The sequence below is a fragment of the Ciona intestinalis genome, unplaced genomic scaffold, assembly GCF_000224145.3.
Source record: "Ciona intestinalis unplaced genomic scaffold, KH HT000051.2, whole genome shotgun sequence".
NCBI classification, from domain to species: Eukaryota; Metazoa; Chordata; class Ascidiacea; order Phlebobranchia; family Cionidae; genus Ciona; species Ciona intestinalis.
In genome coordinates, this window is record NW_004190373.2 from 6,376 (window position 1) to 30,094 (window position 23,719).

The 23,719-nt window shown below is 36.7% G+C and overlaps 7 protein-coding genes and 1 long non-coding RNA gene across 8 annotated transcripts; 4 read left to right on the forward strand and 4 right to left on the reverse strand.

Moving 5' to 3' along the window:
- Positions 1-630: 630 nt before the first annotated feature.
- Positions 631-3,344, forward strand: LOC108950203. Its single transcript, XM_026838051.1, has 5 exons — positions 631-765; positions 846-926; positions 1,007-1,087; positions 1,146-1,199; positions 2,288-3,344. Exons 3-5 carry the CDS (start codon positions 1,069-1,071, stop codon positions 3,100-3,102), a joined length of 888 nt encoding a protein of 295 aa, XP_026693852.1. The 5' UTR covers positions 631-765; positions 846-926; positions 1,007-1,068; the 3' UTR covers positions 3,103-3,344.
- An 898-nt stretch (positions 3,345-4,242) lies between these two features.
- On the forward strand, positions 4,243-6,297 carry zf(c2hc)-2 (zinc finger protein). Its single transcript, NM_001078451.1, is given in 1 exon segment — positions 4,243-6,297. A coding segment is annotated over 1 exon segment (1,539 nt). The 5' UTR covers positions 4,243-4,299; the 3' UTR covers positions 5,839-6,297.
- Positions 6,298-6,452: 155 nt separating this feature from the next.
- sep15 (15 kDa selenoprotein) lies at positions 6,453-8,484 on the reverse strand. Its single transcript, NM_001190271.1, has 5 exons — positions 8,327-8,484; positions 7,843-8,013; positions 7,321-7,384; positions 7,020-7,069; positions 6,453-6,910 (listed from the first exon to the last, which is right to left on the reverse strand). The coding sequence occupies exons 1-5, from the start codon at positions 8,396-8,398 to the stop codon at positions 6,779-6,781; spliced, it is 489 nt and encodes a 162-aa protein (NP_001177200.1). The 5' UTR covers positions 8,399-8,484; the 3' UTR covers positions 6,453-6,778.
- Positions 8,485-8,623: 139 nt separating this feature from the next.
- LOC101243354 (major facilitator superfamily domain-containing protein 6) lies at positions 8,624-14,412 on the forward strand. The gene is made up of 6 exons (XM_004226978.3): positions 8,624-9,027; positions 11,264-11,420; positions 11,960-13,020; positions 13,265-13,445; positions 13,802-13,963; positions 14,091-14,412. The coding sequence occupies exons 2-6, from the start codon at positions 11,363-11,365 to the stop codon at positions 14,138-14,140; spliced, it is 1,512 nt and encodes a 503-aa protein (XP_004227026.1). The 5' UTR covers positions 8,624-9,027; positions 11,264-11,362; the 3' UTR covers positions 14,141-14,412.
- Positions 9,040-9,456, reverse strand: LOC104265312 (transmembrane protein 42-like). Its single transcript, XM_009862845.1, has one exon. The coding sequence runs from the start codon at positions 9,454-9,456 to the stop codon at positions 9,040-9,042; it is 417 nt and encodes a 138-aa protein (XP_009861147.1).
- Positions 9,743-10,701, reverse strand: LOC100184452 (SAP30-binding protein-like). Its single transcript, XM_026838049.1, has one exon. The coding sequence runs from the start codon at positions 10,689-10,691 to the stop codon at positions 9,921-9,923; it is 771 nt and encodes a 256-aa protein (XP_026693850.1). The 5' UTR covers positions 10,692-10,701; the 3' UTR covers positions 9,743-9,920.
- A 259-nt stretch (positions 14,413-14,671) lies between the features above and the next one.
- On the reverse strand, positions 14,672-21,347 carry LOC100181305 (polypeptide N-acetylgalactosaminyltransferase 1). Its single transcript, XM_002128841.5, has 12 exons — positions 21,177-21,347; positions 20,720-20,861; positions 20,369-20,540; positions 19,768-19,934; positions 19,361-19,568; positions 18,420-18,590; positions 17,861-17,978; positions 16,992-17,172; positions 16,438-16,577; positions 15,961-16,059; positions 15,616-15,750; positions 14,672-15,250 (listed from the first exon to the last, which is right to left on the reverse strand). Exons 1-12 carry the CDS (start codon positions 21,213-21,215, stop codon positions 15,101-15,103), a joined length of 1,722 nt encoding a protein of 573 aa, XP_002128877.1. The 5' UTR covers positions 21,216-21,347; the 3' UTR covers positions 14,672-15,100.
- Positions 21,348-22,543: 1,196 nt separating this feature from the next.
- On the forward strand, positions 22,544-23,718 carry LOC113474939. Its single transcript, XR_003396656.1, has 7 exons — positions 22,544-22,644; positions 22,700-22,761; positions 22,817-22,846; positions 22,970-23,085; positions 23,145-23,253; positions 23,396-23,465; positions 23,644-23,718. It is a non-coding gene; the product is annotated as an uncharacterized LOC113474939 (long non-coding RNA).
- The last annotated feature ends 1 nt before the right edge of the window (position 23,719 follows it).

Here is a 23,719-nt window from a genome sequence, read left to right on the forward strand (position 1 = left end):
TCGCTATGAGTCATTTCTTAGGTATTACGTTGACGCTATGACATATTAAAGCTGGATCGGTAGAAAATTCTGTAAATAATGTTTTTGTAATGACGAATATTGATAGTTATAATTGATAAAAGGTATCGAAAATGGCCGCTATAATTTTTGTATTCTAGGATCACCTTAGTCCACCAGCACCTGTAAATTATAAGTAAAATGTTCGTGATTAAACTAGCATAAAATAAGTTTGTTAGTGGTACTTACGTTTTCTAGGCTACAGACAAGATACCAACTCAGTTCTGCTGACTTTAAATCAAAAACTAAAGTTTTAACGTGTAAACGTCGTTTCTGGAACTTTTCAACGGAGGGTCGTAATAAATTTGGACCGGGTGGTCACTGTATTTGTTCCGACCTGCTGCGCATTCGCAGTAGCGTCTCGGCGCATGCGCAATAGCGCCCGGTACAAATATATCAATCGGAACAAATATATTACGGCACCGTAACACAGTGGTTAGGGCACTCGCATCGTAACAATAGAATATTGTGCTTGATGCTCGATGCTGCCACCGGTTGTCACTAATTATAGTAGCTTTTCCAGATAAAACAATCACCTACAACATTGTTTGTAAATAATGCAACTTGTTTGATTATTTAATATTGCAGTTTCTATATTTTACTGCGTGTGTTTTAATACAGATCACGTGACCCACAATTACACGTTTGAGGAACCAAGCTTATCACAAGCTACGTCATCGCCACAACATGACAGTAGTAACCCTCAAGGTTTGTTAAAAATATTAAATACAGCGGTTCACGGGTGTTCATATTCAAAAGTGCATTTCATTCATTTGTTTTATATATAGAGCACGTGACCAACACAGTTGAGCAACCAAGCGTATCACAAGCTACGTCATCGTTACAATATGACAGTAGTAACCCTCAAGGTTTGTTAAAAATATTAAATACAGCGGTTCACGGGTGTTCATATTCAAAAGTGCATTTCATTCATTTGTTTTATATATAGAGCACGTGACCAACACAGTTGAGCAACCAAGCGTATCGCAAGCTACGTCATCGTTACAAGATATGCAAATTAACCCAAAAGGTTTGTTCATAAAAACATAAAAATATTCAGCAAAATAAATAATAAACAAAATATCCAGATGGTGGGGTGACGTTACAAAAACCAACAATTGAAGATATTTTTGAACCCACAGGTAGAGTTTGTTAATTAGTTAAAGTTGGTTACTTTTATTGTTGTACACATATTTTTTGAAAACAAGAGATCAAAGATGTAATGCGTGAGCACGTTATAAACTAATTAGCATAGTATTAATTAACCCTTTTACTACAACGGTCGACTGAGTTCGATCAAAAACTTTTAATGCATCCCCACTTAAATGGAAATAGTTTGATTCAGGCGTGAATCGTTGTGAGGATTCTTTATCTCACCAACACGTGCCCTCCCAAATTCCCAGACAGCTGTCTCGACAAATCTGATTACTGGATCTATTGGCCTATCGGTTATGGCGCGAGCTTTAATAGCCTAATGTCCCGGGTTCGATCCTCGCCTGCCCGCCCTGCCGTAACAATTATTTTGGATTTATTATATTTTAATAAGAGATATAGGAGACTAATACTATATACACTTTTTATTTATATTTGCACACCAACGTAAACAAAGCCAAAAGTTACCGATTACTGTGTTACTAACCGGTTCCCGATGCATGGCAGTTTACTTGACTCGCAAGCGTTATAATCAATAATTACTCATTAATTGGACGATTTTATACACTATGGTTTATAAGACTAAACTTAGTTAACGTAGCGATTAATGTATCGAATACACTTGATTAATCAAGCTTAAAGTACATTTTAAGTACGAATTAGCGGGTTAAACAAACCGAAATGTAATCGTTAATTACTCGCTAATTAGGCGATCATATGCAGTGACGTTTATAAAACTATGCTTAGTTCAAAATACTTTCTAGAATACAATCATTTAATTAAAGTTTAAGGTGCATTTTGAATTTGGCGCGTTTGATCAAACAGTAAAGTAATCGGTAATTAATCGCTATTTAGGCGGTTTCAATTCTGAAAATTTAGTCAAAAAATTATAAATATATATATTCGGATTTGATTTCAATTGGGAGATTCAAGAATAAATGCTAGAGTTAAGAATTGAGATAAGTGCGGAAAAAAGTCGCTCAAAAAACAACAACAAGAACAACTGTTCGACGAAAAAGGATCTATATGACCACTAACGTGCTCAATAATGTGCTCAATAATCGATTGTTTTATCAAGATGTCGGTCGACCACTGCGAAAGCGAAAATATCACGAAGCTTACGTCATATGCTGTCGTCGTATGAAGTTCGACCCAGCTGTCATTGGATATAAGGTTCTGGTCAACCATTACCGATGTTGTATGTTGGTTGGAAAGGCAGAAGAAGCGATTCGAACCAAAAACAAACTTACATTTTTTTTAAAAGAGAAATCTCAAACCACGCCGAATGAAATCGAAACATTTGCTGACACTATCAGGGGTGAAGAGAGAGACATGGAACCGATTTTGTTTTATCAAATCGCTGCCGAGTTTTATGGAAATCAATCGAAAGCCGGTTTGGTCGGAATAGAGAATTGCGTAAATGGGATCAGACTTTCTATCAAGCCAATGTTATCACGTGACAAAGGATTGAAGCCGATCGTTCGAACCCACGTGATTCCACTGATGCGTGACATGCGAGAAATGATTCGACGATCTGATGACGTCAGTGAGGAAGTGCGGTGTTTGCAGGAAGTTAATTGTTTGTATTCTATCGAATTGAGTGAGGGTTTGGTTGGTAACTTAGATGGTAAAGAAACAGCAGGTAAGGAAGCGATCGCTATTATGGAAAGGGTTTTCAAGGAGAGAGCTGGAAAGCATTCAGTGTACGGGACTTGTTTGAACAATCTCGGTTCCACGTATGTAAAAACTTCCCGACCCAACGATGCCAACCAGTATTTCCGCAAAGCTATTGCAGCTTTTGGGGAAGCTGAGGATATCAACGATGATCTAAGAGATAAAAAGATTGCCATAAGCATACAAGGCCTAAAAAATGCGAAACGTCAAATGAAGTAACTTCGTCATAATTGTTTTTTTCCTCATAATTACTTGACAATGGATGTTGTTACATCACCAACAAATGATAATATGTTGTATATAGTGTATATGACGTCACAATCGATATCATTGTTTTTGCCGCTTAATGTTCTTGTGATGTTGCGTAATAGTTTGTTTTGCATAAAATATCGTGTATATATGACATGTAGCACCTGGTAATATTAACAAGCAAAAATAAATACAATAAACTTATCAACCTATAAAGTTAGGTTTTTATTTCGCCCAGGGCATTCAATTTGGATCTATCGCTTATCAACTGGTGGTCACTAATGGGTTGTTTAAATTGTCAGCCATACAGAAAATTAATCACTCACAAAGTTACATACGTGGTAACTCGTAAGCTGGCACGAGGTGTATGAAACGTGTCATAACGACTGCCGTTGCCCGCCATGCGAGGTTAAATAAATATTTTTTATTTGATATTTTACGCCGCACGTGGGCAGTAGAGATTCGTATAAGTTAACGTTGTCACGTTCAGATATCTATGTTGGAATCGTGGGTGAAGTCCCCATTCAGGGGCTTTACCCTCTTTATGTAATGGGTGTGGTAGGCAGTGTTATGGCGGCTTTATAATAAATAATATATAAATATTTAACTTATAGCAATACAATAGTAAATTTGGATATGTGTTAATAACTCGGCGCATTTGGTGCAAGCGTACAATCCCACTCTGCTGTGGTAGTTCTAAACAGAGACTCAAAGAGAAAATAAGTTAACGGTTTCGGTCAAGGATGGTATATAACGTCGCCGCTGAATTTTTCACTAGCACACAGTATTCTGTTGGGAATATGTTAGAGTTTTATTTTATACGAGTTTCAATTTAAAGCCTATATTATGTTTTGTCTGCAAACAAAAACCTGGGGATTGCATACTTGCATTTATTGTATTTGTTTAGCAGCCACGTCTTTATCTAACCCTTTTACCCAGGTAGTTTTTACCCGTAGCATGTTATAACTTATAACGACTGCATTTTGCTGCTAATTCGCATTTTTTAATTATTATTATCTTCGTTACTGTATTCCTCAAGTAAATCAAGTTTTGTTGTGTTTAATTTTTTTGCAGTACTAACCATGTGATATAACTTTTGTTTAAAGCATTGTTTGGTCAATTCTTACCAGGGTAGTTTTTCGTTTAACGAATATTCCTTGGTTTAAAATGAAAACTCGCGGCAAATCCGACAATTCAAACGCGGGGTCCGATTCAAAAAGCAGGGATATAAACGAGGAGGTGAAAACGAAAACAAAATGTGTCACGCCGAAGAAATCGAATCCTCTCGGGATGACGGAGCATGAGATGTTGTTGGCGCTCGATGAAACTGGTGGGAGGCTACGTAAACGGAAGTTCGCTCAGTCGTACCACGTCGATATGAAACAATGTCCGGTGTCAGGGTGCGACTCACGAGGACACCTAATGGGAAGATTTGAGCGTCATTTTACGCTTGCTGCTTGCCCCATATATCACAACCTGACCCCGGAAAGATGTAGAGCAAACCATGAAGCCAACGAAAGGTTGAGGAAGGATCAAGCAGAGGATGCTGGGAGGGATCAAGTCATCGTTCATCACAACACAAGGAACCAAACAGAAGTAGAAGCAACTCCAAGCCAAGCTAAGTATCGGAAGAGAGTCCAGAGAAGCAGGGAGCAACATTCATCCTCTGAGCATCGGAAGAGCGATCCAGAGCATCAAGCAGAGCATGGAGTGAAGGAACCTCTTCTTAACCATGTCGCTTCCGAATACGACCTCAACTTGTTCCGGCAGGCACAAGCACTGGCATCCGAAGGGTTGGAGCACGAACTGGAACGTTTGCATGAATCGGGTTTGTTGTCGCAAGATGGTTCGAACCCGGATCGAAGAATCAAAGTTATTGAGATCGGTCGTTACGAGATGGATACTTGGTATTCCTCGCCCTACCCTGAGGAATATGTTCAACTTCCTAAGTTGTATATTTGTGAATTCTGCTTGAAATATATGAAGAGTTCAACCATTCTGAGAAGGCATATGGCTAAGTGTGTATGGAGACATCCCCCAGGGGACGAGATTTATAGAAAAGGAACGATTTCTGTGTTTGAGGTTGACGGTAAGAAGAATAAGATATACAGCCAGAACTTATGCCTGCTGGCAAAGTTATTCCTTGACCATAAAACACTTTATTATGACGTCGAACCGTTTCTATTCTATGTGATGACGGAGGCTGATTTGACGGGCTGTCACATGGTGGGGTATTTCTCAAAGGAGAAAAATTCTTTCCTGAATTACAACGTGTCGTGTATTTTAACCATGCCACAACACATGAGGAAAGGGTATGGAAAAATGATGATAGACTTCAGTTATTTACTCTCAAGAAAAGAAGGAAAAACTGGATCTCCAGAACGACCGTTGTCGGACCTTGGACTTCTGTCTTATAGAAGTTATTGGACAGATATTATTATTAGTTATTTATCAAAGCTGGATGCGGCTGCTGACTTGGTGATTCGAGATATCAGCCAAGAAACCGCAGTCCACCCCGCTGACATAGTAAGCACTTTACAAGCCCTGCAGATGCTTAAGTATTGGAAGGGAAAACATATCATATTAAAGAAGCAGGATATCATTGAAGATTGGTTGAGAAAACAAACGAAGAAGCCGGCCGAGTTTTCGTCTCGTGCGATTGATTCAAAATGTTTGAAATGGTCTCCTACACGCCAGAAAGAATAACAAAAATCGCAAAATTGACTGTTTTTGGGTTAAATCCTTTTCAAAGTTAGTTTAATTTTATGATAAATATTTTTATACAAGTTGCATGATCATCATGACAAAATGTTTTTATTTCAAATTAATAAATTACAAGTTGTATAACAACTTTTTGTATGGGTAAGGTCCAACAATGTGACATGCCATGGGACCTAAGATTTAGGCCAGGGTTGGCCCATTACCCAATACGTAAAACAACTTGCCTATATATATTATGGGCAAATTTTGTAGTTTTTAGTCATAGGTGGTTGGTGTTACACATTTGTGCATGCTTACCATATAAGGTGTTGCATCATCATAATTATAATTGTTTGTTTACAATATTCATTGTTTGGTAACAAAGTTTATTTTTGTTCACACGTTTTCCCCAACTTTGCCAGTTTTATAAATTGTTTTATTGAAACATGGATTGTTTATATTTAATTTGGCTGTTTGTTGTTAGATTAAGTCACTCTAGTTCCAATTTCCAAACCAACAAAAAAGTCATGTCTGCTTATCCACACACTGCAATAGCTTCAGCAACTCGACTGTGGGCATGGGAGTGGCAACCATGGATAAGTCACTAAAATAACAACAATAAGTTTCTTGAGTTTGTTTTATTAACACAGTTGAGTTTCGTTGTCAAACACCAATAACATCGGAAACTTTGATCCTTGTCGAGGTTTAACGAAGTTCCTTCATAAGTTTGGCATCAAGGGGTCATGACCCCGGAAACATATGACCTTTCACCTTCCCCCAAAGGTTACTAAAGGTCAAATCAACTGATTATGAAAACAAATATACAAGAAAAATAAGGAAACAAATATTTTACAAAAACAAAACTGCGAAACATGATTGAATCTCAATGTAGAGTCCAAAGCGTTTTAACTAAATAATGAAATGTGATACAGTTACATTCTTCTATTTAAACTCTGATTAATTTTTCGTTCAAGAATTCTTCTACACTGTCAGTATTCCACTTTGTGATGCTGAGTGTGTCTTGGACTTGTTCATCCTCGTTTAGTAGTTTAATAACTGGGTCTGCTCCACGAACGTACTGTGATAACAGAAAATCTGGTTATTGAGTTTTTTTAATGAAAACTTTGGCCGTATGAAGTTTTTCAGGTGGAAACACTGTAATGATGTAACTTATAAAAAGATTTTACCTTAATTTTCAAATTGGAGAAAGCTCTGGATTTCTCTCCCTTGACGAAAGCTGAACAAGATGAAAATGTTAGGAAAGTTACAAAACTAACTATTCCTCTTTCTTATTCAATTACCAGGTATTTATACTAATTTTAGGGATTTTTTTTCATTTAAGAATGAGCAACTTATATATCTTTTACTTATAGACAGTAAGTATGAGGTATGTAACTATATATATATTGATTACTATCTACAAATACCAGCTTAGTTGTAGCTACAGGCACATGTATGCCATGTTTCAATTAATCTACTTCTAAGCACCTTGGACTTGGGGGTAGCGTCCAATCTTTCACCCACACACTTCAAGAATGGCAGAATGAAAACGCTGTTAAAACAACCACCATGAACCCATAATATTTCTACCACCACTACAGTTATAACTAATATCTACTGACATAGTTACCGTCAATTTGGGGGTAATTGGGTAAAACTCAAACACAGATTTCAAGTATGGCGCCATGGTACTAAAAGTTAGCAGTGTGCCAGTGTTAGTAAAACATATTTATGTGTTGTTGCTGCTGGTGTAATGGGATCTGCCTGCTCATGGCCTTCTATTTTTTAGAGGCCAATTGCTGCAAAGTTATGAATAAAATAACAGGTGTATATATGTTTAAACAAATGTAGGTTATTTTATTGATGGAGTAGGGGGTCACAGTTTTTAAGTGTCTCTGAAAGGGGCCACAAACCATGAAAGGTAGGGAACCACTACCCTACTTTATAGCATATTCTATAACTGGTGTTTCTCAATATATATTGCAACTGTCTCCCACATAGCCAAGTTACCTTTGCAGTATCTTCTTCCACTTCTGACTGGCAACACTTTTTACAATCATCTTCCAGCATTGTAAGGTTAAACTTGGGCAACAAACTACACGAGCCACACATTAACTCGGAGCTAAACCCAAGATCTGCGCATTCCTGTGCCGACAATGATGCTTCAGCATGACTGTGGATCTGAAACAATAAGTGTTTTATTCTTGTGTGGTGGTGGAAGCAGTTGTTATAATACAGGTGTTCTGTTTCCTACACCTTGTGCTGGTTACAAGATACTACATATTTAACTTTGGGGGTAAATATTTTAGGATTTTACATTGATATACATGTCTCCTGGATTTATTAAATAGGAAAAGATGGGAACTAACGCTAAGACCATAGTTTACGATTTACGTTAATAAGCCAACGGTAAAACTTTGCTGTTGGTTTTCTTGCATATGTACTAGAATACGTTTATATGAAGATAAAACCACCTTCTATATATTATGCATACCATTCCAAGTAAGAATAACTGTAGAAGTTTAGAAATAATAGCTCCGTTCTTCCGTCTTTTAGGACCAACCATCCTAAAGACTTAGTGAATCAACCCAAAAAAACAGAATTATGTTCACGTATGTTTTGTGTCTAGATATTCAACCAGCTGATATACACGTCACTACCGAGTCACGTGCCGCTGTCAGCCAATGAAAAACGAGCAACACTTTGAAAGAGAACATGTAAAATTTACATGGGGAGTATTGTATTTCAGTTTTAACTAGTGAAAACGTAACTGTTTTGTCTTATAGTTTTACGCCATACACTACACTAAATACATATTTGTTTTAATTAAATTGACAATGTATGGGTAAAATATACATCTTAAAATCCTACAGTGATTTCTAATAACTCTTAAATGTTTCCTCAATATTCCCTTTATTGTGTTACATTTAGTCTCTGCTGAAATATACCACAATATAACCATTACAAAATTTATTAAAAAATATTTTGAAATTAATGTTACAAAACACATTTTTTAAACATGCCCTAAAATATATCCATTGGCAGATATGTGATGTAACTTTGTGGGTTGGAGCAATTACAGTGTCTAGTCCAAGGAGACATTCCGACAATGGTAGCAGCATCAAGGCCTGAATCTGTATCCTCTGGTCTAGAGATGACTAATTCGCCACGGCATTTGACAATGTAGCTTCAGATGTAAGTGCATTCTTATTCCTCATGTTCCTTTGTTTGTTTCGAATGCAAAACAGCCATCCCAGTCACAATTAACGTTGCCCCAGCCCACCATATAACCGACAATTTATCACCAAATAATAATTTCCCAATAAATGCTGATGTCAATATATTCGAACCGGTGTTTAACACAACAGCTTCAGAAGTTGCAAGAGTTTGCATTGATTCAATAAACAGTGACCACATTACTCCATTAAGAGCCAGTGTAAGTAATACAAACGCTGCCCTTAATAGAAGTGAGATTGTCCAGCAAATTTCACCATTGCCTTGCATGTACATACCCCTATTTACACAAACATCATGTAGTATTGATTGGTGAGCTGCTAACTTTCCACACACTGATGCAAATGCTCCAAACACACCAGCCCCAATAGCAAGCGCATACCTACCCATGGATCTGTATATTTAAACCATTATAAGAATCATATCATTTCTATTCTAAAGTAGTCAAATAAATAAAAAAGTTGGCTTTAATTAAACAGTCCGATTACCCTGGTCCGTACCAACTCCAAGCCAATCTTAAAAAATCTAATGTGTAGTCAAATAAATTACCAAGTTTTTCAAGGTTGACTTTGTCCAGTAGACAACATTAAAAAGGTAGTCAAACTTACCATAGATTATGCTCCATGCAACCTATTCCTTACATGTATTTGTACCTACAAAATATTTAAATTTGCGCTCAATTTTAAAAGATTTAATAACCAAGGAAATAATTAGAAATTGTTGAAATCGTTTATTTACATTTGCGGAAACTATTTTACTAGTAGCAACGTAATAAGGTGACACAGATTGAATTTGCAACAACGCTTGTTCCTGCCACAATAGTTACTTTACAAATATATACCTCATAGCCTCTGCTATGATTTAGACTTTTTTAAATTCCCCACAGCAGAAATTACTGTGGTTTTATTTGAGTTTGTTGATTGAGTTTTGGAATCAATTTTATCCCATTTTGTCTTTTTAGTTTCCGTTCCAGAAGTAGACTGTTTCACTGCCGTTACGAATTCAACTTTTGTCTTTTTATCTTTCTTTGCGATTTCCTCCCGCTGTAGTCTCGCCAACTCATCGTACGTCGGCATTTTCTTCCAAACATCCGGATTAAATTCTTCCTTCGGGAAGTTGGACCCCAACTCATCAATAGCGAGGTATGCGATCAATTTCTCGTAAATACTGGGGTTCCTGAAATCTTTCCTGGATTGGATCGCTTGATTTAAATCCTTTCCTTCTTGCATCTTCCTCTCGTAATGCCTCGAGATCTTTTGCTGCAGCTTCACCGAACAGCTCCCTTCCGGCTCTGGAGGCAAGTGTAGGTCGTCTTCATCTAACGTGCGCAACTTAACAGCCAGCGCGGTAGCGTTCTCACAGCTGTATCTCTTCTTGGCAATCTTCACAGCAGGTTGCTCCAGTTCAACCACAGTTGTTTCCATGTCTTCCTGGTCATCAATCTCATCTTTATTTTCCTCTTCTTCTTCGTTTACTTCAACATCATTATTTATCGTCGTGTCAACAGGCGAGCCACCATTCTCACTGTGTTCAGCATCAGTATCTCCATCTGATACGTCATATGCGGCCAATGCAGCTAAACTTGCCATTATAAACAACCCTATGCACTGATAAATGAAAAACATACAGTTAGAATACAGGTACTTGTGTTTAATCCTGCAAACACTTAAGGGGCATAGGTTATGGGTTAGCCTATGACACAGCGTGTAGATTCTACACCAGTAACAAAATACATTATAGAATGCTATGCTGGGTTAATAGACCAACTCCAGCTTACGTCTCAGATCCCATGGTGTGTCGTGCTACTGGACCTTACTCCTGTTAATTAAATACATATATAATAGAATGTGGTATTTCATTTATTTTACCTGAACTAACAAAAAAAATTAAAACACCAGGCCATAACACTAATATGTTTACCCCAGTACTGGAAGGCTGCGTAAACTATTGTTTACAGTTAATTCGGTATCTTCCTAACTCGTGTCATAGCAATAAAAACCAAAGTATCGCGAAATAATTTATTCCTTTACGCAGTTACATTTTTGTATTCATGCTTTCTAATTACCAAAACATTCAATTAAATTGATAAATCTACGTCAACAAAACGTTTTTGAAAGACAGCGGGGAGTAAAAAAAATAAATTGTCACGGTTCAGTTACTTCCTTTTTTCCCGCCACCTCTCAAATTTTTAAAACAGAAAAACGATTTTTGAGAGAAAGAGAAGAAAAAAGGTAATCCACAGGAACCACACGTTGTTGCTGATTCAGGTTTAGTCGTTAAAGTGAATGCTGCAGTCATGAAGGTTGAATATGATTTGTTGGTCGTTAAACTTGTCAATTTCTTGTTTTACGCTGGTAAGTGAGCTTGTGCAATTGTTGTATCTTGTCTAGGCTTGTATTAATAACTTAATATTAAATCTTAGGCTTATTTTGTGTGTCTGATTTTAATTGGGCTATGATTTAGTATTAGAGTTTTTACACCAGTGTTTTTCAACCTTTCATGGTTCGTGGCCCCTTTCAAAGACACCCAACACCCGTGGCTCCCTGCTACATTAATAAAATAATTTACATTTGTTATTTTATCGACCACTTTGCAGGAGTCGGCCTCTAAAACAAACAAGGCCATGAGTAGAAGTGTGCTTGCCCACAATAAAATAACCCATTGTTGTGCTTCTGTTAAGAGTTCATTTTTCAAATAAAATGCTTTATCACTATAACCCGCAACCCCAAAAGTTATTGGTCACAAAATGTTTCTTAGTTCTCACTGATACCCGCTGTATAAGTTTTTTAAAGTCGAGAATTTCTATCAAAAATTACATTTAAAAATTGGTGAAAACATGTTTCGTCACCGTAATTAGCTTGGCTCGTGTAAGGTTAACAATTTATTATAACAGGCATGGCATGCTTTATGCCGTACAAAGCAATTTACCAGAAGAGCATCGGACTGACCCCCTCACAGAACGGGTTGATTCAAGCGCTGGAGAAGTTGATAACTTTGTTCTCTCCTCCAATTGTTGGAGCGATTTCCGATAAATTCTCGTTCCATAAATCTTCAATGATTATTTGTATTCTGCTCTCTGTTGGCTTCACCTTCCCAATGTACTTTGTACCAAAAGTCAACAATGGGTTGAATCATAATGTCGATTGTTACGTCACAAACACAACAATTGTTTGCAGTAACTCTTTAAATTTTACTGAAGGTTGCAACATTATTGAAAATGTTGACGCTGCTTATTTATTAAAATGTTGGGACGATTATAATAATTCTGCCACAGTTACATGCGAAGAACCCACTGTAGTTAACAACCAAACTGAAGATGCAATTCAACTTAAATGCAAAGATGAAACAACAGAACAGGACACATATGGTTTGACCTTTATGTGGGTTGTTGTATTGACCGTATTTTACGCATTTTTCACCAACCCTGTCCAACCTTTGATTGACGCAAGCACAATGAACATGTTGGGTGAAAATAGAATGCAGGATTATGGGAAGCAACGCTTATGGGGGTCGGTTGGGTTCGGCTCCGTTGCTTTGCTCGTTGGGTTCGTAACCGATGTTTTCACAAAGTCAAAATCAACCGAAGAAAAAGATTATTTATTTTCATTCATCGGAGCGTTAGTGTTTGGTGTCTTAACTTCAATTGTGTGTTATAAGTTAAAGGTTCCAAAACATAACCCACCATCTATATTATCGGGACTTACAACACTTGTAAAGGATCCACGTATAATAGCATTCCTATGCATTGTTATGGTGGGCGGGTACAACCTCGGCGTGAAATATGCGTTTGTGTTCTGGTACGCTGAAAGCTTGCCTGGTTGCAACCAGACCATCATCGGACTCGCCATTCTAACCGGATGTTTAACCGAGGTTCCGATGTTCTTTGTGTCCGGATGGATAGCTGGAAAGATTGGGTATAACGCGATCCTCGTGTTTGGGTTGATATTTGCCTCAGTGAGTGTTGGGTTGTATTGTAAACTATGTATTGTTGGTTTAGTGGCCACGCTTTTATTCGACACTTTTATAAAAGTATTTTTCTCATTTTGTTACAACCCAGTGGTCACTTGACCAATTGTCAGCCATAACTGTTGTTTATATATAATAATGTATATTAGTTTAAGATTTAGACCATAGTTGGCCCATCACCCCAACATTGTATATGCTTTTCCATATGATAACATTCCTCCCCCCCATACAGTTACGCTGCTTTCTTTACACGATCCTCACATCGGCATGGCAACTTCTGCTCGTTGAAGCGTTACACGGCTTGTCATTCGCGTTACCAATGGCCGCCATGTGTTCGTACGCGGCTACTTTGGCTCCAGAAGGAATGACGGCGACACTGATCGGACTCACCCAAGGTGTATACTGGGGGTTAGGTAATAACCATGTTAGTGGTACACCCATGCATATGAATAATGTGTAGTATGTATTAATTATCAATCAGATATTTTAACTGAAAAAGCACCACAGTTTTTGAAGCTAAAGCTGCCACAAAGCTTCCCTGAAGTAAAAACAACAGCCTTTTCAAATTGCTCTGCTTGATTAACCACCCAATTTACAGTTGAACAACTTAAAATAAAGAAAATAGAACCATATGTTTTACTAAACACAACTATAGCTTTCCTAAATTAAAAGCCGGAATCTTTTTTTCAAACTACCCTAATTATGATTGAGATTTAATAATAAAATATATATGTTTAGTAAGTTGCTAAATATAAATGATTATTTCAAGGAAACATGCTCGGTGCGTTGTTGGGCGGTGTTTTATATCGTCTTTATTCCCCGATAGTGATGTTCCGTATCACCGCACTTATCGGAGTTGTTGCCGCAATGTTTTATTCTATTTCTATGGTTTGCTTAATAAACTACAACTCGGGACTTAAAGTGGAGGAAGGTAAGGATTGTGATGTCATAATGAGTGGTTTTATGGTGTCTCAAAATATTTGGTTGGGCAAAAGTTTTTAAATGAATTTTTTTAAATTTTGTTGTATTTTTTTGTGAAATAGATATATTTCCCGTAGGTTCTGAGGGAGAAAGAGAAGCTTGCAATATAAAGACTGACGAAGCATAGAAACATCATTAATAATGAGTAGAAACAAATTTTTTTATAGCAAAAATTGATTAAATTTTTAGCCTGTTAAAAGCGATAAAAATTTGTTGCTTTAACAAATGCCCTAATAGCTGCTTCTAAATAACAATATACTTGTCAGCAATAGTTAGTTTATATCTTTCTTCATTGTGAATATTGCCTTGCAGTGTTTTAATTGAATATACGATTCCTTTGCCTACATTTCATGTTTAAAAGATGTTTTCATAAGTTTAATACAAAACACAGAGAGATTTGGTTGAATTATGTTGTTGTTGCCACAAAGTGGTTGGAGCGCTTGGTTTCAACTAAACGATGTGGATTCGTGGCCCAAAGTTACTAATACAGCTTGTGCCTGCCTATGAGTTACCACGTATGTAACTTTGTGGGTGATTGTTTTATATGTGTCAATTACTACAACCCAGTGCCATGCTTGACTGGTTTAAAAGGCAAACAACCAAACTACTACATAATTCCTTTTCTTAATATGAGCTAACACTTAACATATCACAAAAATTTCCGCATTTTGAAATTTATATTTTGTCTAAAACTGCAGTTGCTTAAATATATATATGTCGTAATGACTGTATTGTCATGTAATAATTAAGATATAAATTACACTTTAATCCAGAATGAAATAAATTCTAATCTTGTATAATATTCAACGCTAATGTTACAAAGAGCAAAAAATTTTAAAAAATTACGAAATTTTAGTTCAAAATATTTGAAAAAAAATATCGCTTTTTTTTGTTCATAGTTGAAAAGTACAGAATCGCAACGGAACACCGCAGAGGTTTAAAAATGTCTGAAAATAGATTGTGCGCGATAGTTTTAAAACAACTTCATTTTAACTGCATGTTTAATTATTGCACACGACCACCCCTGACATTCCGAAAATATTTTCACTTTTTCCACCGAAGCATTTTTACATCAAGTACGTGGTTGTCATGACGACACGGGAAGGTCCATGTTCTTCAACAACCATCGTTGTGAGCGCTTTGTGACATCACAATCAGTTAATAAAGGTAGTTGTGATGATTGGTCGACGGGGCGATCCAAGCATTGGTGGGTGTTCGTGTGTTTTAATAAACGGGTCTGGGGGGGGGGAGATAAAATATGAGAACATACTAAAAGGTCGTTTGTGTAATAATAATCAGACCTTTTAGAATATCATTATTAGTGTTTAGTAAAACATATACTACTTTTCTTAGGTTCGGTTAACCGGTTAACCGTTAACTTTTCCACAGCCCTAGTAAGCATGTGACAGTTTGTGTTTTAAAAAGTGGGTCTGGGAGAAGATAAAATATTATTATATTGCAGATTTTTTAGATGTAATTGTATAATGGTAAAACTATTTCATTCTTTTTAGATGTTGCGATTTAATAAACGAGTCTCCTGGATAAAGATATTGTTGTTATATTATATAGAAACATCGGAAATAACCCGTATTTTCTACTTACATCCTCATCGTATTCCCACAGTTGATTCCCCCGCATGTGATGACACTTCACCATCATGATCGGACCTCCTACTTTAGATGCGTCGAGGCAAATATCATCGCAACGTAACTCTTGGTTGCCCGTGTACGCCCATACCTGTTTATAATGGGGGGTTGTGTTAAGGTTGGTATATATACCAGCTTGGTACTTGTAACACTCAGTCTTGTCTCATCTAACACTGAGGATGGTGCAGTTACATTTAATCAACTTTAACCATCCTCAGTGTTGGATAAGACAAGAATGAGTGTTATATAAAATCCCTCTCATTAATTATGACATCACATCCACTATTATGACATCACACACCTGGTTCCCCCCCATTTCATGACAGTTAAATATTCCAACTTTGTCGTTTTCCTTCCGACCCATCGTGTCCAAACATAAACCTCCTTCTTCGTTGCGAATCTGAAACAAAAGTTAAAATTTTAAAACGGTCAAAAAAATATAAAATATTTGGCTGATTGGAAAAAGCATTTAGATGTTTCAACTTTTAGTCTTAAAGCCTATCCACAAAGTTACATTGTTGGGCAACACAATTAACATCAATCGCACCAGGCCAGTCATCAGTGGTTACTAATGGGTTATCTAAGTTGTCGGCCATATATAAAACAATCACTCACAAAGTTACATACGTGGTAACTTGTAAGCGAACATGAGGTGTATGAAACAGAACACCCGTGTTATAACGACTGTCGTTGCCCCGCCATGCGAGGATGAATAAGTGACACTAAATCAAAGCTTCAGCAGCTCGACAGCGAGCACTGGACCCTCCAGCCATCTTACCTCACCAAGTGAATAATATTCACCAGGGATTTGTGAGTCGGGATAAATATTTTCAAGATACCATTTGAACGACTTGCATTGTAACTTCTCACGAAGTCGTACACGTTCGCTTATATCGCCGTACTCCTGCTTCAACACCCCTGGAACATAAACGTATTAAGTATTTGCTGCTTTTACAACAAGCAAGTGTTCTGCTTTACCAAAAACACACATATATTTTTAAGTTTAACAAACCCAACAATTTTTTTTTATATTTAAAGTTGATATTTATAAAGGATTTATGGACATTGTTTGTTAGTTTGCTGTGTTTTGTTGTTTAAAAAACTTTATTAGTTTGTCGCTGTATAAATTTTGTGTAAATGAATACAACCTTACAGTGTTGCCAGCTTTGTTTTGCAAATCCTAGACATCCTTGTTTTTTTTTCAATACAATATCGCTTATTAGATAAAGTTAAAAATTTCAGGCAAAGATAAAAAAAATTAAAAACGCTCCCCATACAATTTACAAGACGTCGTGTAAAGTTATAAAAAAACACAAATAACACCAATCTCACCAGGTGTTATAATATAGAAGAAGTTTTTGAAGCTGTCCATCCAAACCTCGGCTAATCTACGATTGTTCTTATTGATGATTTGACCCGTCCCCCCAGGGAAGGTATACGGGGTCGCTTTCCTGAATACATGGCCAACATGGGAGCACGTTACGATGAGGAGGGTTCCCCCACACTGCCATATCTGGGGGTGGGTGGGTTGTATTATATATATGTATAGGTGTATTATTATTATCATATGTGTGTGTGTATTGTATAGATATATATACATATATGCACAGCAAGGTGTTTATTTATATATGTATAGATGGTTGATATGTTATATAGTACTGTGGGGTAAGATGGATACCGTTTGCACATAATATTCTATATTTACTAATCAAGTTTTTACCAAATAACAACGCCCTTTTAGGAGTTGTGAGGATTTTTATGAACTCTTAATAATAGAACTTGTAAAACAAATCCTCCGTGTTGTTGATTATTCATCATAATATTGATTGTTCACACAACAATCAACCATTGTCTTGGGAAATGGTTCGATTAAAGTAACAATGGCCATTATGAGGTGACACTTTGTAAGGAACCATATGGTCACATCAAGCAATGTACGTGAAGCCAACATTCTAACCATCAATTTGTCCCCCCTTACACCCACCCAACCAACCATCATATGGGTATTGGAAATGCTACCCCTTATATTTTGTATACAACACCCACCTCCTCACATAATATCCCCACATCTTACACCCCCTTTTATACAATCATACCCAAACCCCCACCTACCCATATATATGTTGACTTAACACAAACATCCCATCTCTTACATTCCCCCCACCCCTTGTACACCATTATACCCCCAACCCCAAGCTCACCCTGAAAGATATCTCGAGGTTCTCCCCGCCCCAAATATCCATCCCCGCGTCGTATGTCCCCAGTTCTTCGAAGTAACTTTTATCGATCGAGAACAATCCTCCAGCCATTGTTGGTGACCTGTGATGTAATAATGCGTTAAACAATCGCCATTTATGATGTCATAGTCGGAATAATGACATCATGGTGAAAACAATCATTTTACAAGCGTTATCACCATTTATGACATCATAGTTAGTATTTATTAATGATTAATCCCACCATTATTACATCATAGATGCTTGTTATTCACATTGTTACAAAACAAGGGGCATAGTAAGTAGTGTTGTGTCATAGAATATGAACAATAGCAACTCATAAATAATATTTGAAAAGTTTATCAAATATGTGAAATTATAGTGCCCCTTATGAAAACAAAAATATTAAGAATATGTGAAATTATATCACATCATAATAAAAAGGTGTTAGATAACAACATAGTATCATAACAGCAATATCTAAACTACTCTAATTATAAAAGTAATAAAAAGCTAGCCCATCACAAATGCACCCCCCACCCACCTAACAGGAAGTGTTCGATCTCCTTTCCTGCGATCCATTTCTCGTTGCGGGACCGGGTACCAACGGAAGTTCAGTTTCCAGTTAAATCCACCATACGTCATGTCCGAACCAACCATGAATTCAAATGTTTCGTCGCTTATGACATCAATAATTGGACAAACAACTGTTGTTCTGTAACAATGGGGTTTGTTATGTATAATTGCGTAATAAATATTAACTGTATTACTCTCAAATCATCGTGTGTTAAACACAAATATGCAACTACAACTTACAAGGACAGTCGTTATAACACAGGTGTTCTGTTTCATACACCTCGTACTTGCTTACAAGTTACCACATATGTAACTTTGTGGGTGATTGTTATTTCAAGTCTTTAATAATGCTGCATCCCAACAACACAACAGACGCAACGCACACAGATACAAGTAATCAAGTATTCAACTTAATTAGAACACAGATGCTCAAAGGCTGATCAATAATTGATGAAACAATAAAATTAATTTAACAATTATTTTTTACAACGCCCTAAACCAATCTGTGGCAGTTGGTGTTGTTTATAAACCAGCCATATGTTGTTTAATTAATATAAATTTAACTTAACGGTTTTGTTTGATATCGCCAAGATGTTTTAATTTACAGAAAAAATGCTTTTGATATTCTGCATTACATGCGTGGCAACGACTGTCGTTATAACACCGGTGTTTTGTTTCAAACACCTCATGCCTGCTTACAAGTTACCACACATGTAACTTTCTGGGTGATTATTTTTATGTATGGCTGACAATTTGGACAACCATTTATGTGTGTTGCCCAATGTCACATACGGGCAAAGGATGTAACAAATCTTATATTAGTTTCCAACGTATCAAACCTCCACAATACGTTTCACACAACCTTACTTAACTATACATGTTGTGTTTGTTTGTGTAGACCCCCCTTACCTGTCCTTGGCAATCTCTGACAGCAAAGGTTCCAACCAACCCTCCGTACACTCACAGTGAGCATCGAGAAAAGTTATAACCTGCCCCGTTGACACCGACGCCCCTCGTAACCGAGCTCGTATTAAACCCGTTCGCTTTTCCATCCGAACGACACGAACGAGGGTCCGTAGTTTGCGAACGTAACGCTCTAATGGAGCTCCAAGGAAATCTGAACACAATTTAAAGTTGATGTTTTAAAGCATGGTGGAAAATAGAGGAATGCGGAACAATAATAATATATATCATATTATTTTCTTTATATTATGATTGCATACAAGTCATAGAATCTGCAAATTAGGCCAAAGTTGCCCACAGTGGTAGGACCCATTACTAACCACTGGGTTAAACTTTTAATAAACCACCCCCACCTCTTTCACTAGCATCATCCACCAATATAATCTCCTCCAACAAATGACTTGGTGATCTGTTGATAATGCTATGCACTGTACGTAGCAGGGTTGACCATGCTTCGTTATGAAACACGATAACTATGGACGTGGTCGGGAGTTTCTCCGGGTATTTCTTCGATTTACAACTAATAATGATAATGAACAGAACGTTAATATGTGTTGTATCAACTTGTAAGGTTGAACTTTCTTATAAAATCTTCTGCTGTTGTTGGTACTAATAATATTTTTACCAAGTAAAATAGACTCATTTTTCTGGTGCAAATATAAAAGTACACCACAAATACAGCCACTCTCAAAAAGTTCCCATTACCAAAAGTTTACACCTCTTTGCTGCTGTTTATTAACCCACAACTTCCAATATACTTTATTATACCCCCCAGTTTACAACCCCCCCATATGTACCATCACCCAGCCTTTTTAAAAACCCCCCCAACCCCATACAGAATACACCAACCGCCCCAAACATAGGCACAATCCATTATAAACCACCCACGTTAGTCCCAACCACACAGCATCCATTACCCCCCCCTCACAACCTCCCGAAACAACTCTAACCCACCCCTCCATTCTAACATCGGGTAAACTCCTGTTCAACGCGATCATCTCCGAGGCCATTAAGTTAAACTGGTTGATTTTGAATTTCTCTTGTTTTTCCTTTTCTTTATCTTTAGGTATTATCACAGCTTTGCCCATCTCCCCAGGACCGCTTGTTAGACTAAACTTCGGTAACGCTGGAATAAATATAAAGATGGTAATTAATTAAGGATATTATGGGCCAACTCTGGCCTAAACACCAGGCCTCATGGCTTGCCTCACTGTGGGGCCTCACTCATAAAAATATTAATATTTTGCATGTAATAATTCCTTCATAACAAATGATTGAAACAACCGTAGAAAAAAATTAAACCACCATTTTCTAGCGCAGGTAAAACCCTCTTGGACAGGAAGTTCCCGCCTTCGCTGTTTTTCTCGCAGTTTGATTTACAATCGGTGAAGTTGAGAAGAAAGAAAACGTCGATCATGAACCAGAACAGTGATGTGGCAAGTATTATCTGGAGGTTGTGATGTCATAATTATATAACAATAAATACTGTACGCATACAAAACCGTGTTGATGGTGGTAATGAATGGACTAACAGGACTGTAAACTGGCACCAAAATGAAACTCCCAAAGAACCACACATTTACATGCTTCTACTTTTTAATACATATATAGGAAAACTACAAGTATATTAACAGCCTATAAAATGTATTAAAATACAGCAATATAAAATGTTTATTCAATGAAGTTTTGAAAATGATTTCAAAACTGTTGTTTATTTGTTAAAAGTAGAAAAGAAGTTAAACGATGTTTATATAAAACCAACCTTGCAATACTGGAGTTTTCTTGAACGAAACTTTAGCATTTTGTCGTTTTCTTTGAAATAAATTTAAAAATAAATAAAATTTGACTTTTGCTTCATTTCACATTAAATCAAATCATTAATTGATTCATAATCTGACACGTCAACAATCAAGATTCTTCTGTAACAATTAAACCACTTAATGTAAACAATCGAAAACGAACTTCTGACTATGACGTAACAACAAACACACTGTTAGGAGTTCTAGATAACTGTCGTCACACTACTTTTCATTACCACGTCATAGAGCACATACAACCAATGAAAATCTGAATAAACCAAAACGCTGTAGATCGCGTAACGTATTGTGACGTAAAAATATTACGTACAGCATATAGAAACTTTTACCCACCCCCTTCGGTCCGATATTTTCGCCTTTTTCTCAACTTATCAAAGGAGAGAATTACAGATATCATATACAAACACATATGTAACAAAACTGGGGGTGTATAAACATATTTAGCGTTCGTAGTTACCAATATTTATGTTTTGAACTTAACCCATTAGTGCGTGACGGGGTAAAAATCACCCATTTTGTCGTTATGACGTCACACATAAATTTTAAACCGTTCGGCAAACTTTCGTTTTTAAAAAACGTCTTATTTTTTTATCTGCCTTTTTTTCAGTATTTTGTATACAGAAACTTTTAAATAAATTTCAATTATTATTTTATAGTTTCATTAGCGGTACCTAGCGGAAACACATCAGCTGATACTCCTCCCCGCTTTTCGTTGATTGCCTCTCGCATAAAACGCCGTCCTTACACCACGTCTCAGTCTTTAGATGAAAATGGTTCCACACCAGGTTACAAGTTGGAAGGTTTTAACAAGTTTTATGCCAAGGCTTAAGTTAAGTATTGTTTTACTGTTTTGCAAATTTCTTAATCTGTCTATTACCGTTAACTACATATATTATTATTAGTATTATCTAATATTAATTATATTATTAATATAAAATTAAATCATGGTAATGTGCCTTGTGTTCATTATATTCTAGTTACCGCAGGTTTTAGCGATCTTTTTTAAGTCGCTCTCATTTTGACGTCACTTTGCTTCGTCGCGTGTGTTATACGCATCGTTAACTACGTCACAATACCGAATCGTTACGTCATAATTCGTTCGCCATAGACGCGCTTATACTCGAATATCGCGTTTAATTACGTCACGCATGCTTACTACGTCACAATGAGGTTTGTTCAGCGCTTGCGTTTCGCGATTTTTTTCATGGGGCCCCATGCGCGTTTTGCGTCGACGCAAGGCACATTACTTGTATATTCTAATTATATTTGCGCTATGAGCGCGAAGCAAGAAGATCAAAGAATTGGTAAAGTATAAATCACAATTGGCATTATTACGTACATAAGCTCTTTTCTAGGAACATCGATGGTGTGACGTCACAGAAGCAGTGATGACGTAACAGAAGAACCTGCTTCGTAAGTTGTTTTTTGAATCATAATGTCAATTGTTACATATTTCTTTACGCTACAGAACATGGGTATGTGACGTCACAGAAGATCTTGACAATGGTTCCAGAACAAAAAGAATGAAAGGTGATTATGACGTAACAAGCATGTTATAGTATTATAATTATTTCGATTGTTACAGACGGAAAAAAGACGAGAAAAAAAGCGCAAGGTAATTTAAAACAAACAAACATGTGTAAAGTTTGAAGTGATTAAGTTTGTCTAGATACCCCTGTCATGGCTGTTGCCCAACCACACGAAGATCATATTAATTTAAATAACGTTTGTTTTACAGACGAAGAACAAAGACGAAGACGCCAATATAAGGATCCCGGTTTGAGGTGTTTGTAGGTTTAAGTGTGTATAGGTTTATTTATGCGGCGGTATACGCGCGAAGAAAGAAGATCAAAGGTGAGTAAGAATGTTAAATAAGTCACAATAAGCATTGTTACTTAAACCATTCGTTTTAGATGACGTACGATGTGACGTCAAGTACACTGATGACGTAACAGAAGAACCTGCTTAAACGTGTGATATGACGTCACGAAGTATTGACGACGTAACTGAAGAACCGGATTCGTAAGTTAATTGTCACGTCATAGTAACTTAAACAAAATAGTCCAACTGATGGGTGTCAAAAACGAAAATTATTTCTGTTTGAATAATAAAAGTAGACTTCTATAGTTACATAACATAGTTAATTGTTAAATTTATTTTATAGAATATCGGTTTATGACGTAACATAGAAGGTGATGCATCTTGGACGTAAGAAGATGATTATGACGTAACAGGTACGTTTTATTTGTTAATAATTCTAATTATTACAAACATAACTATTATCTGTAGTTTGCGTGTCTTGTGTAAAGTAACTAACGTTTGAAGTGATTAAACTGGTCTAGATACCCCCTGTCATGGCTGTTGCCCAACCACACGAAGATCATATTAATTTAAATAACGTTTGTTTTACAGACGAAGAACAAACACGAAAACGCCAATATAAGGATGCCGGTTTGAGGTGCTTATATAAATAAATTTTAAGTATGAC